The sequence below is a fragment of the Plecotus auritus genome, assembly GCF_963455305.1.
Source record: "Plecotus auritus genome assembly, chromosome: 6".
NCBI lineage: Eukaryota > Metazoa > Chordata > Mammalia > Chiroptera > Vespertilionidae > Plecotus > Plecotus auritus.
In genome coordinates, this window is record NC_137773.1 from 63,404,143 (window position 1) to 63,419,676 (window position 15,534).

Here is a 15,534-nt window from a genome sequence, read left to right on the forward strand (position 1 = left end):
CTCAGGATAGCTGCTGCCAGCAAGGTCAAAAAGAAAGCCATCCTATTATTCACTCACAACAATGATTAACAGCGCATCACCTTCCAGGACAAATCCCTTCCAGAGGTATTTAAAGTTTTAAGAGAGACTAACTCTTACGCAGAATACGTCTGTAATTAATGTCATTCCCAATAGTATAAAAATGAAGGGGAAATGCCAAGGAAAAAGTGGGGGCCCTGCCTGAAAGCCACCTCTCCAATATTATCTTTTTACAGCTGCTTTTCCTTTATTTTTAACCCAAGGTTTCTCTAAATCTACAACTTATTCAACAGTGGCTCAAATGTATATTGAAAATAGCACCTCCCTTATAGAATGTTGAAAAAATTAAACAACATGGTCAACCATTCAATACAGTGCCTGGCACATGACCAGAGTAGTGCATTAGTTCTAGTTCAAGGATTTGTTTCTTGGATTGAACTGAACATTCAACCCTATGACAATGAATGCCAGGATTTCCTCTCTCCCTCACAAGGTGATATTCTATGCTGGTTCATTCACAACAAACATGATTGTTTTCTTTTTTGATCAAATATTACCAAAGTCAAAGATATAATCAGGGCCAATTTGGAAAAGAACAAACACAGAATACGAACATGGGAAAAATATTTGATACCTCACTAATTATCAGATAGATATAAAATGAAAATAATGAAAGAGCACATTTGATCACTATAGATACAATTTTTTTAACAACATCCATTCAGGTCAAGGTACAGTAAGCCTTGGCCCCTAGCACATTTTTTGCTACCATTGTAAACTAGCCAACTCTCCTAGAAAGCAAACAGGCAACTTTCATTATGGGCTACCAAAAACATATATACACCAGAGGCCCGATGCACGAAATTTGTGCAAGGGGCTCGGCCCTGGCAGCTGCAGTGGCTTGCCTTTGCCCTTGCAGCCCTGGCTTCGTCCAGAAGGTCGTTTGGCTGTCCGGTCTAATTAGCATATTACGCTTTTATTATTATAGATATACCTAAAATGCAAAGTGTCCCCTCGGGAGTTCAAGAAAGGAGGCCCCGGGTGGCAGCCAGCAGCGGGGGAAAAGGAGGCCCCAGCTGGCAGCCAGCAGCCATTAGGGACCCTATCCATGCACAAATTTCATGCACTGGGCCTCTAGTAAAAGTTGAAAGCCTTTGACCCTGGGAGTATGTTTCTGGAAATCTACCCTGAGAAAATAGTTCACAAATTGGAATAGGCTACGATCCACGAATTTTATTTTAGCATTACTTATAAGGGGGTGCGGGGGGGGGGGGGGCAGGATCAACTGAAGATTTAAACAATGCAGAAATATATGCAGCAAAAGTACTCTTTACCAACCTTTGCTCACCTACCCACCTGATTAACCAGCTCTCCCCATGTCCTCTATAAAGTATACTCTCTAATATGCGTGCACACTTCTGCCCCTCCATCTCAGTTGTACTTTATCAATTCATACATGTTGAATTTGCCCACAAATCTGTTTATGACACTTGCACTTGTTATTGAAATTATATAACTTAAATAGATATGTATAATCCAATAAAATGTGAGTATAAAAAGAGAGTTGTTCCTATGGAGACTAAGTTGATTGCTTTATAATCACTTGACCAATATGTTAATGCAAAAAGAAATTTTTTAATCAAATTAGACGTGAGAGTAAGGAAACAGAAATTGTGTAATTTGAAGATGACTTCACACTGAGATTTCTTTTTAAGTCTCAGTTCTTGCTGTACTTAAAAAAATAGAAAATGAGAATTGATGCATTATTATGATGTGGTATGTGTGTAAGAAAGAATAGCTGACTATACTTAGTTTTACAACAAAAGACTGGCATGCAATTGTACGATTACATGTTTTAGGTTAAAATAAAATATTTAGCCCGGCTGGTGTGGTTCAGTGGTTGAGCATCAACCTATGAACCAGGAGGTCACAGTTCAATTCTGGTCAGGGTACATGCCTGGGTTGTGGGCCCGTTCCCCAGTGTCGGACATCCCCAGTGTGGGATGTGCAGAAGGCAACTAATCAATGATTCTCTCTCGTCACTGGTGTTTCTATTCTCTCTCTCCCTCTCCCTTCCTCTTTGAAATCAATAAAAGTGTATTTTTTTAAAAAAGGAAATAAAAATATTTAGAGTATACAGTACATGTATTATTTTTTAAATCGTTTCTCCACTTTACAGCCTTTTTTGATTAAGTGGTCAACCGTATCAACAGGCCTCCTACAAAGGGAGTCCCTCCCTGGGTGCCCTGCTTTTAGGAATGACTCATGGCTTAAAACACTATACACCAACATACTACTGGCACTTCCTGTCTACAACAAACAAAACCAACCTGTTCTACACCACCAATAAAATGGACACACTATGTTGAATTTTCTACTGTACTGAGATTGTATTCCTTACCAAAAATTATTTTTAAAGGTCTCTTGGAAAACTCTTATTTAAGTTCTGTTCCCTTTCTAAAAGGATGAGATTTCCTACCTCAAATCATTTCAATTTATGCAACATATAAGTTTCATGAACTGTTTAAAACTCATCCATTCAAAATTACAAGATGCTTATTAAAATCCTTTGAGATGATAAAAGTTCTAATGTAGATAGAACCTGTGGCTGAACACTCAAAACACTTGGGCATAAGAGCCTTTACTTACATTTGTCATTGTCTATTAACATCCTTACCTTTGTTTTTCACACTGACATCAAGTGAAAAGCTCGTACCTACTTTTAGCAAGCCAAAACAAATACCCAAAGCTGAGAAGTAAAAACGTATGTTACAAAACCACAAATTTAGCAATGAAGTAAATGTTTTTAAAAATTCCAAGTTCCTTTAGAATTTTCCAAAAATGTTCATCAGCACACCAAATGAATAAGAGTAAATCTTCAATAATTTTTGGAAAATAAAAAAATACTTTTTAGTTATAAAAGTATTTTTATTTTTGAATTTATAAGCTCTCTTTTTAAGCAACACTAATTAGAACTTAATATTTGTTGTCTGATTTGAACTAATTAACCTTCCAGAGCTTCCTCATTTGCAAAATAGAGTAATACCTACTTAATTTGGTAGTAAATATGTAAAATGCCTAGCACAGTGGTTGGCAAACCGCGGCTCGTGAGCCACATGCGGCTCTATGGCCCCTTGAGTGTGGCTCTTCCACAAAATACCACGGCCTGGGTGAGTCTATTTTGAAGAAGTGGCATTAGAAGAAGTTTAAGTTTAAAAAATTTGGCTCTCAAAAGAAATTTCTATCGTTGTACTATTGATATTTGGCTCTGTTGACTAATGAGTTTGCCGACCACTGGCCTAGCACATAGCTGAAAATAAACCCATGTGAAAACTCTTCAGATGTATATAAAGCCAAGTATTCTTAATAGTGAGGGACACAGAGAAACAACCAAGTACATGAATTCTCTCAAAGTGTGGGCAAACCTTGTGATATGCTTATGTGCACTTGACTTGGGAAAGGATCCAGTTTTTCTTCAGATTCTCAAAGGAGTCCATGACCCCAAGAAGTTTAAAAGCCTGCTTGATAGTTGCCTTTGGCTTTATTTTCTCTGTCCCCAGATTCATAAAGTTTACAAAATTTGACTGAAAATTCTAGAAACAAGCTAAATGTAAGTTACTCAAAGCAACAACAACAAAAAGTTCAATTAAAAGCATGGTCATGGTAAGATATGTATTCTCCTTTTATTTCTCTCTTAAAAATAAACTTATCTGTGCAGCTGCACCACAGCAACAACTGTGACAATTCATCTGCCACCCAGAGGAATGTATGATAAGGACTCAAAATCCAGGGTGTTGTAGCCCTCCAAAAGATATGTTTACCCCAAACCTGTGAATATGACCTTATTCAGAAAAAAGGGTGTTTTCAGATGTGATTAAGAACCTTAAGATGAGATAATTCAGGAATTAGGATGTCCTTATAAGAGGCAGAAGAGAAGACATACAGGGGAGAAGGTGGTGTGGAAATGGAGGGAAAGATGGAGTGATGCAACCACAACCCCCGGGATGCCTGTGGAACTGCCCAGTCCCGATCGCCTCCTGGACCCCAAGGGCATTTTTCCCTAGAATTCTTCGTGTGGCTTTGCTGACACCTTGATTTCAGACTTGTAGCTCCAAGAACTATAAGATAATAAAGTTCTGTTGTTCAAAGCCACACAAAAAATAAAATAAACAAACTTAAACTCACTTGGCTCAAATTATTTCCCAGCCTTGCTATAAATAAAATACCCAAGTGCTAATCAAAAGAACAGCAACACACACACAAACAGGGAAACCTTAAATTGTCAAGAATTAAAGCCCAGTATTTGTATAATACAGTAAAAATTGTTCCTTCTTTGGAGTTAATTTTTTAAATTACTTCATTCCCTCATTCTGACCCAAAGTCAGGCCGCTATTCAAACAGCTATTATATGTATACACGTATTTTAATGTGCTGTGATACACAGACTATAAGTATCACAGAAGGCACCCTAAACTAGGAATCAGGAAACCAGGGTTATGATCCTGCTCTGTCACTGACTGACTCTCACAGCTGGCCCTCAGTATTCTAGGTACTGTAATCCTACATAAAACATGCAATCCCAACCTGAAACACTGAGATACCTGCTGTCCTAAAACTGCACTTTTTACTAAAACAGAAACTTATCAAAGAGAGGTCACCTGACAGGAAGTTTGATTCTAGGTCTAATGAGAAAATATACCTGAAGTCATAAACCTTTGAATTACAGACTGTTCTGTCCCCACTGTGGGCACTCTCAAGGCAGAAATACTCAGAGCAGGGTTTCTGTTGGGGCCATTTCATGCTTTAGCTTAACACGAACAAGAACACCAGTCACCTCCCACTACACCATGCCTTTCCTTAAGGTGAACAGCACTTACAAGAAAGACTTAACAAAGTATAGACAGACAAAAATATTGATAGATAAACCCTTATTCACATTTCACTGAAAAATTCTTATTACAGAAAAGACAGTTTATTTTAATCCATCTTATTTCCAAGCTGCCTTTTCCAAAACAAGTATTTTTCAATGGAAAATAAGTTTTTATACCAAGATAACCCTATGTTGAAGAGACAACCCTCTTCACACACACACACACACACACACACACACACACACACACACACACACACACAAAAAGCAACTCTATGAATGTTAAGTATTTAATAAGTGGGTCAAATACAACTCTTTGAATATATTTCTGTAAGAGCTACAAAAGGCAAATTAGCATGGCAAAAGATTTTTCTGAAAGGCTGTGGTGACTAATATTTCAGGACAAGAACATGATACTTATTAAAAGAAACATGAGAGACGACCTCCAGCACAAGAACCACTACAAACAGCATTCAGAGCTGAATTCGCAGTTTAGTCTCTGAGGCCTACACCATCTATTCCCATTTCCCCCCATGTGGTACATTGTGTGAATCAAAGAAACCAAGCAATAATTCATTTGTTGGAAGGCCAGATATAGAACACAATCGAGGCCCATGCACTCAATTTTTTAAAAAGAAGGAGCAAAAAAACACCCCAAGATAAGATCTTATTGAAAATAATGCCATAGAACCCAGCAAATAGCATGACCGTACAGAAAAGACCAGACTGAGATTACATATCAGTGCTGTTATCGCATGACACGTCCCACACTTTCCTCCCTGTTAAAAAAAAGGTTCACCTCACACCTAATTCACAATTTCATACACAACTTCAGTATCAACCAAAGTTTTTCTAATGCTTTACCTCATGAGCAAGACTTCCAAGCAAAGGTTAATGAGGCCACCTGGGAAAGATCACCACTGCCAATATTTCAGATCTAATAACAGCAGGTTTTAACAAGTTAAAGTGCAAAGATTCCAGTCTCCACATTCAAATATCCTGCAGCGCATTTCAACTAATTACAAGGGACTAAAGACTGAACCCACAACTTCCTATCTGTGCAAGTAGAATTTAGAGATTATTTCTTAAGAAGTTAGTCCTGCCTTGGCCAGGTGGCTCAGTTGGTTGGAGTGTCACCCCATACACCAAAAGGCTGTGGGTTCGATTCCTGGTCGGGGCACATACCTAGGCTGTGGGTTCAATTCCCAGTAGAGGAACCTAAAGGAGGCAACCAGTCGATGTTTCACTCTCACATCAATGTTTCTCTCCCTTCCTCTCTCTAAAAATCAATAAAAAAAATATCCTCCCGTGAGGATTAAAAACGAAAGGTAGAAGTTGGTCCTAGTTCTTTTTGTGGTCCTCAACACACAGTTTACCTATTGGAAGGGGTATAAATAAATAAAAACTTTTAGGTAGCAATTTAGCATATCTATCAATAATTAAAATACACATGTACCTTTTGGCCCACCAATTACATTTTGAGGAACCTATCCTATGAAATTTTTTAATGCAAATTTTAAAACGTTGATCCACTACAGCATTTTGTAACGGTGAAAAACCGTACATGCTGATTAACATATGGAGTACCACACAAAAGAAAAAGCTGGACCCATATGTATTGATGTGTAAAGAATTCCAACACACTTTGTTCAGTGAAAAAAGCAAGTTGCACAACAACAGGTATAGTAAAAACATACTTATGTCAAGAAAATGGGGTGTGTGTGTGTATGTGTGTGTAACTGCATAGACAATGTGTGAAAGAATTCACAGTAAACAGGTTACCCTCTGAGGAAAGAGAGCAGTAGATCAATGTGTTGGGCTGGGGTGGGCATGAAGAGAAGGGCAATTTTTGTTGTTGTTGTTAATCCCCACCCAAGGATATTTTTTCCACTGATTTTGAGAGAGAGTGAAAGGAAGGGAAGGATTGGGGGGGGGGGAGAGGGGGAGAGAGAGGGAGAGAGAGAGAGAGAGAGAGAGAGAGAAAGAGAGAGAGAGAGAGACATTAATGTGAAAGAGACACATTGACTGGTTGCCTCCCACACAAGCCCCAGTGGGGGTGCAGGATCAAACCTGCAAACCAGGTACATGCCCTTGACTGGAAATTGAACCTGCAACCCTTTGACCCTTCGGTGCACAAGCCGACACTTTAACCACTGAACCACACTGGCCAGAGCAAGTGCAAATTTAAAGACGCATTTTCACTTTCTACTTCATATACATCTGTATTATTTAAACATTTACATTATATACATAGAACATTTGTTCTTTATAGAAAGTAGGAACGATGCAATGTCTAATTTTAGCTAAACTCTAGAAGTACTTAAAGAGAATACTAAATAATAAAAGGCTAATATGCAAATTGACCGAACGGCAGAACAACTCGTCATTATGACATCCACTGACCACCAGGGGGCAGACGCTCAACGCAGGAGCTGCCCCCTGGTGGTCAGTGTGCTTCCACAGGGGGAGTGCCACCCAGCCAGAAGCCGGGCTCACAGGCTGGCGAGTGCAGTGGCAGTGGCAAGAGCCTTTCCCGCCTCTGCAGCAGTCGGACATCCCCCAAGGGCTCCAGGACTGCAAGAGGGTGCAGGCCGGGCTGAGGGATCCCCCAAGTGCGTGAATTTCATGCACTGGGCCACTAGTGCTAAATTAATAAAAGAAGTAAAAAAGGCTGTTGGTAGTCAAGAACATCCTTTGTAGATTTTAACCTTCAAGAGAATAAAGACCAATGTGGGCAGCATCAATCAGTAGTTATAAATGAATATGACAGTGTTTTCATAAAAGAATGAGTGTCATTCAGAGAACAGAAAGATTTGTGTCTTAGAACTTTAAGAATATAAAAAATACTGGAATCAGAAACATTACTAAAGAGATATAATTATTCCAAATGTCTCTCAGAAATACAGTTTCAACAACGAATTACATTACTTTGGTACAAAATGTATTCTGGATGGTTATGCACTTTTGATTTTAAAAACTGGCATGGAAAATGGAGGACATCTGCAATAGTGTCAACATTAAAAATTTTTAAGAAAAGAAGAAAGAAAAAACCTGTCATGTATAAAGCACTAAATGGTATGGGGTGTTTATCTTACCTGTACATTTTCTTCTGTAACCTGGATTTCTGCAGTGTAAACATAATCGATTAGCATCCTCAGGGTCCAGCCATCTACCTCTTTTATTCGGACTCTCTTTGCTCGGCTCTCACTCATCTCACCTAAAACACAAAGGAGTAAGAGTGACACTACAACAAAACACTGCTTCCCTGCAGCATAATTCATAGTGGCCAAGACCTGGAGACAGCTAGGATCCTTCAATAGATGACTGGATAAAGATGTGGTACATATATACAATGGAATACTACTCGATCATAAGAAAAGATGAAATATAGCCATTTGCAACAACATGGATGAACCTTGAGAATATTATGCTAAACAAAATCAGTCAGAAAAAGCTAAGAACCATGATTTCACTCATATGTGGGATATAAAACTGAAACACACAGACAACAGTATGGTGGTTACAGAGGGAAGGGGGTGGGGATAAGTACAGGGTAAAGGGGCCCAAATATATGGTAATGGAAGATGATTTGACTTTTGAGTAGTGGGCACACAAATCATATACCATAGAAATGTACACTTGAAACCTACATGATCTTGTTAACCAATGTCACCCCAATAAATTTTATTTTTTAAAAAAAGAAAAGCCTAGGGGAATCCATAATTACACAAAATCCCTTTGCAAACACAAACCCTGGGAGAAGGGAAAAATAATAGTGACATACATTTAACTGCCTGCTTTCCTGCGGATTATCTCTGACAAGAGCTCAGAAAGAAGTTGTTCTCCTAAGAGCTAAAATACCTCAAAAACTTACCTGCTACTTCCCAGGGGAGAAAGCATACATCAGTATCACAGGGAAGGAGAGATAGTTAAGAGAAAAAGGTACATATGTCTATACAGCAGGAAGACAGGGGACTGGGTTATGTGTCTGCTGTTATAACATGTTTCTCCCCCTCACCCCCTTAAAGAAAAAGGGCAGGGAAGGAGGATTGAGGAACATGGAAAAATAATTCTTTATCTGTATATAAGTCACCCTCCCCTATCCTACGCTTTCTGGATCTTGTGGATAGAATAGATTTGTATAATCTAGAAGCTCTTTTGTGTCCAAAGTGAAGATACTTTGGTGATTCCCATGTGGACTTTTAGAATTAGCCACATCTAACTGATCTATACGTGAACTTTTAGAATTAGCCATGTCTGATAGACTTATAGGGCCCCTGTGATGTGCAAACTCCTGCAGTTCCTGGGTTCATTAAAGCATAAAGCTATAGTTCTCAAGGAGTGAATTCACCCCCTGGGATTTAGGCATCACTTAGCTTAGGCAAAAAGAAGTCTGACTTTAATTTATACATATAACTGAAAAACAGTCCTCTGCCAAGCAGTTGTTAATATTACAGTTTTTAAAGTACTGCTCTAAGCTACATGTTACTAATTCATATATTCCTTATGTCATTTTTATATAAATTATCTCTCCCCAGAAAAATGTGTCTACTGTCAACAAATTCAATGCCAATCATATACTGCCTCAGGATCTTTTTAATCTTTATTTTTCACATTAATTTACAAAAACAGAGAGTTTGCCACAAATTGCATTACAAGTTTAAAAAATTCCAGTAACTACTAAGAATCAAAACACATACTCAAGAGAGTTGTAAAAGCTATTTCGATCTAATTCTAGTTGTAACATATTACCTTAGTTACTGCCCTTTGCTGTGTTCACAGAGGAAATCTTTAAACAGTAGTTTTGTGAGATGTATTTCTGATAATGCATCTTTAAAAAGATATCCAATGATACCGTAGAGAGTTCATCTTGTGTCATTTTTAATGTCCCATAGTTTCTCTCTCTGATTAGTGTTTGGTTTCTGTGTTTTGATTATGTAGCACTCTGAAGCTATTAACTAGTATATCCACAGACACAGTCACTGACAACCTGAGGATCATTTTTGACTCTCCCTTCTTTATTTAGCCATCCATCCCATTGATCACCAAAACCTGCAGAATTAACCTCAGACAGATCTCAAATCAATCTCCTCACCTCCCCATCCCTTCTGCCACTGTGCCACTGGGGCTCCCATCACCTCTTGCCAACCGCTCTGCAGGAACCTCCTAATTCTTTCCTTGCCTCCAGAATGGGCTCCACAGACCTGACAGTGGCACCCAGAAGCCCTCAGCAGCTCCCACACAGACATGCAAGTCCCTTCCACGTCCACCCTTGCTTCGCTATCCGACCTCCTCCCTCTCTCCTACTTAACAGTCTTAAAATATACCAAGAAGGAACTTTTTGTACTTTTCCCCACACACCAAGCAATTACCTACCATGATGCTTCTGATGAGCTTTGTCCTCCTTGTCTCCCCAAGCCCTCATTCCCCAGGCTAACCCCCACACATTCTTTTAAGACTCACCTGGAATCTCTCCAGGTGGCCTTACCTATTGGTGACCTAAGGCTGGGTTAGGCTCTCACCATAAGTACACTTGAGTACTTCCTGCAAATCTACTTTTCATAACAATACCCAGTTCTCCCCATCTGGATTCTTTTTTTAAAATATGTTTTTATTTATTTCAGAGGAAAGGAGAGAGAGAAACATCAAATTGGCCCCCCTCCTGCACACACACTCCCTATTAGGGATCAAACCCGAAACCCAAGCATGTGCCCTGACCAGGAATTGAACCAGCGACCTCCTGGTGCCTTGGGGCGGTACTCACCAACTAAGCCACCCCAACGGGGCCGCACCTGAACGACTGAGCTCCCAGAGAGTAGGGATGGTGTCTTTCTTATCTCTGTACCGTATAATGCCCGACATAGGGTAAACACCCAGTAAATACTGGTTTGATGAATGAATGACTAAAAGAATGAAAAGTAAAACAAGTGCCAATTTAAGATGTGGCATCACTACTTAATATAATTAATAACACTTAAATTAGTCTTGAACAAGGGCATTCTTGAACATACACCAAACATTCTAGGCTGAGCTAAGCACTTTCACTAGTGAACGCTGAACCATCGCTACTTTTCTTGAGAAAAGAAATGAAGTCCTGCCCTAGCTGGTTTGGCTCAGTGGACAGAGCGTTGGCCTGTGGATTGAAGGGTCCTAAGTTGGATTCCAGCCAAGGGCACATGCAGGGGTTGTAGGCTCGATCCCCAGTAGGGGGCATGGAGGAGGCAGCCAATCAATGATTCTCTCATCATTGATGTTTCTATCTCTCTCTCCCTCTCTGAAATCAATACAAATATATTTAATATACATATATATATATAAATAAAATAAAAAGAAATGAAGTCCTTCAAATTGTAAAAACTTAAGAACATATGTATGAATAGAAACATTTCCATTTTAAAGAAGTGCAATCAGGACTCCTGAAGCCCAGCACAAACTGTAAGTTTATTTACCCATTTTAAAGTTCTAAAAAGTGAACAGGTTTAAGAGGGCAAAACATAAAGTCATTTCAATAAAAAAAAAAAAACCTATCATTCTAATCTCAGTTATTGTTTAGCATATGAAAGTATTTAAAAAACAAAACAAAAGTATAATACAGAAGCTTCTCGTATGCTGAAACCCTAAAAAGTGAATGATAAATTTACAGCTATATTTAATAAATAAAATTTATTCCATTACTCCTCAAGCTCCACTTGTCATCTATGCTAATCATTACTGACCTTTTGATCTCTATCAGTCTTGGGTTACAAAGACACTATTGACACATGTATTTTCATTCTGGCAAGCTGACCCGAATGCCCTGCAAGCCACTCTCTGGTGGTCATGGTACATAACTCCCCAGTTCTACAACTAATCTAAGGCAAACATGGGAACTGCACTCTCCGGCCAGTTTTGGTCTAGTCCAGCTGTGGGCAAACTACGGCCCGCGGGCCGGATCTGGCTGTTCTATCCAGTTCTCTTGCTCTCCCCTCCGCTCCTTTACTTTGAATTTATATTAGTTCACACAAACACTCAATCCATGCTTTTGTTCCGGCCCTCCGGTCCAGTTTAAGAACCCATTGTGGCCCTCGAGTCAAAAAGTTTGCCCACCCCTGGTAGTCTGAGTAACTTCTGGAAACGGTCTCCTAGCTTCTAAAAGAGAAAATGACAATCTTCCTCCTTCCTTGTGATGTGGAGTTCACTCTGGTAGGAATCTTGCATTCAGGAGGGGAAGCAACTTAAGGATAACATTTTTATTGAGGACAGAGGGTACAGATACAGCAGGAACTGATTCCTAAAGAAAAGGAGTCGCAAGCTGCAGAAGCAATCATGCCTGGTGCCCAGCCTACCTTCCCATTATGAGAGAATACAATTCCTTACTATTTACGGTTTAAATGGCGCACAGCCTAACTTATGCTCTTTATCTGCAACACCCTATTTCAGTTATCTTTTTACATTTACTCAGTCTAACCCAGGGGTCGGCAAACTGCGGCAAACCACTGAGCTAGACTCTCGATTCCAATAATTACAGGCTGTTGTTGTTCCTTGTGATTAAGCCCCTATCCAGTGGTCGGCAAACTCATTAGTCAACAGAGCGGCAAACCGCGGCTTGTGAGCCGCATGTGGCTCGCGAGCCGCAGTTTGCCGACCACTGGTCTAACCTTTCCTCCTCTCCCCGATGAGAATCATGAGCACAGAGATTTGTCTGTCTTGTTCATCTCTACGATCCCTGAAGCCTAAGATAATGCCTGGCACAAGAAGATGTTCAATAACTATTCTCTGATGAATGAAAACATGAATCTAGGCAAACTATACATACCACTACTTAAAGAACCTCACTTCCTAATCATTTAAATGATAATCTGTCTTTTCCAGTTCTAATTTATTTACCTTACCGAATCATGTTCAATATGACAAAAGGAATAATCAAGCCCTGCCTGCTGTGGCTCAGTTGGTTGAGTGCCATTTCATGCACTGAAAGGTCACTGATTTGATTTCCGGTCAGGGCACATACCCAGGTTGCGTGTGCAATCCCCAGTCAGGGTGTACACAGGAGGCAATCAATCAATGTCTCTCTCTCACATTGATGTTTCTCTATCTCCCCCTCTCCCTTTAAAATCAATAAAACTTTTTTTTAAAATCACACAAAAGGAGTAAAAATTAAAGTTTAGTATTTCCCCACTGCATTTCAGATACTTTAACCTCGAATTTGTAGGAGACAGTTTGGTGGTTTTTTTTAATATATTTTATTGATTTTTTACAGAGATGAAGGGAGAGGGATGGAGAGTTAGAAATATCAATGAGAGAGAAACATGGATTGGCTGCCTCCTCACACTGGGTATGTGCCTGCATCCAAGGTACATGCCCTTCACCGGAATCTAACCCAGGACCCTTGAGTCCGCAGGCCGATGCTCTATCCACTGAGCCAAATCAGTTAGGGCAAGACAGTTTTTTCAATTCCACATTTGTTACAAACAAATAATTAAAAAGCACAAGAACCCAACTTGACTCATTCTTTCTCAAGTAACAGTTAACTTGGCCTTGCTGTAAATAGGCCCATACCTCACAAAGTAAAAACCTGTGACTAAATCACAGAATTACTTTTCAACTCCCTTCTCCATCCAAATACTTAGAACTAAGAGGAGTAACAGAATTATTTTTTTAGGTGATATAATCTGAATGAAAAACTCACCTACAGTTTATGGGAGATTAAAAACAAGGGCCAAGCGCCGAAACCGGTTTGGCTCAGTGGATAGAGCGTCGGCCTGCGGACTGAAAGGTCCCAGGTTCGATTCCGGTCAAGGGCACGTACCTTGGTTGCAGGCAAATCCCCAGTAGGAGGTGTGCAGGAGGCAGCTGATCGATGTTTCTCTCTCATCGATGTTTCTAGCTCTCTATCCCTCTCCTCTCTCTTCCTCTCTGTAAAAAATTAATAAAATATATTTAAAAATAAAATAAAATAAAAATAAAAACAAGGGCCAAGAAAGATCATATGCATATTCCCGATTTTCTAAGACGGTGAGTCATGGGGAAACAAGAGTAGGGTAACCTCCTGTGCCACTGTAAATACTTCTGATTATTCCACTGAGCAAGAGAATATAAATATCCTAGAGGCCCAGTGCATAGATTCATGCACCAGTGGGGTCCTTCGGTTTGGCCTGTGGGGATCTGGCCAAAACTGGCTCTCCGACATCCCCTGAAGGGTCCCGGATTGAGAGGGCGGTTCTCTGGGGATGCACCCCTGAATGAGGCTCCCTCCTTCTCTGGTTCTGGGTGCGTCACCTAAGAACTTCAGCTGCCAAGTCACAGCAGTTTGGCAGCTCCTGTGTTGAGTGTCTTTCCCCTGGTGGTCAGTGCACATCATAGCTACCAGTCAGATGGTCAAATGGCTGGTGGGCCAGTCACTTAGGCTTTTATATATATAGATGTGGTGTATGACAGAGGAGAAATATGCAAAGGTCAATTTGTTGACCTTCACTATATTTTTTATAGTAAATTTTAACAGGGCTTCAGACCAAGACAACTCATATTCTAGCAATCCTATCTAATAAAAGAGTAATATGCAAATTGACCATCCCTCCAACACACAAGATGGCTGCCCCCATGTGGACACAAGATGGCCGTCACAAGATGGCCAGCAGGGGAGGGCAGTTGGGAAGGACCAGGCCTGTAAGGGAGGGTAGTTGTGGGCGATCAGGGCAGCAGGGGAGGGCAGTTGGGAGGGACCAGGCCTGCAAGGGAGGGCAGTTGAGGGCGATCAAGCCTGCAGGGGAGGGCAGTTAGGGTGACTAGGCCGGCAGAGGAGGGAAGTTGGGGGCGACTGGGCCTGCAGGAAAGGGCAGTTGGGGGGGACCCAGGCCTGAAGGGGAGAGCAGTTGGGGGGAACCAGGCCCGCAGGGGAGGGCAGTTAGGGGTAACCAGGCCTGCAGGGGAGGGCAGTTAGGGGCAAACAGGCTGGCAGGGGAGCAGTTAGGCATCAATCAGGCTGGAAGGGGAGTGGTTAGGGGGTGATCAGGCTGGCAGGCAGAAGTGGTTAGGGGCAATCAGGAAGGCAGGCAGGCGAGCAGTTGGGAGCCAGCAGTCCTGGATTGTGAGAGGGATGTCAGACTGCCTGTTTAGGCCTGATTCCAATAGGATCAGGCCTAAACGGTCAGTCAGACATCCCTCGAGGGGTCCCAGATTGGAGAGGGTGCAGGCTGGGCTGAGGGACACACCCTCCCTGCCCTGTGTACGAATTTTGTGCACCGGGCCTCTAGTCTTAAATGAATATAGTATGCACACTAAACTACCAAATCTCCATATCTTCTCTACCTAATCTCTGTCAAAATGTTGACTATTCAGTGGATTCAGAAGAAAACATACAAAGATTGCCAGATGGATAAACAACATCTATTACTGAAGAACCATAGAAGTCTAGACTATTGAGCACATGAAAAGATGCTCAATATCATTAGTTATTAGGGACGTGCAAATAAAAATTATAGGAGATGTCATTTCACACTCATTATAATGACTACAATTAAAAAAAACCACAGAGGGTAATAAGTGATGGCAAGGAAGTTGGAGAACTGGGCACCCTTGTGTACTGTTAGTGGGAAAATAAATGGGTGCAGCACCATGAAAAACAGCATAGCAGCTTTTTTGTTTTGTTTTAATATATATTTTTTATT

General features: G+C 40.6%; 1 protein-coding gene across 1 annotated transcript in view; it reads right to left on the reverse strand.

The window, feature by feature from the left end:
• KLHL2 (kelch like family member 2) overlaps positions 1 to 15,534 on the reverse strand; it is an 88,617-nt gene that overhangs the window by 47,278 nt on the left and 25,805 nt on the right. The window contains exon 4 of the mRNA XM_080675830.1: positions 7,984 to 8,105. Coding sequence (XP_080531956.1) covers positions 7,984 to 8,105 — 122 coding nt within the window. The remainder of the gene's footprint in view (positions 1 to 7,983; positions 8,106 to 15,534) is intronic.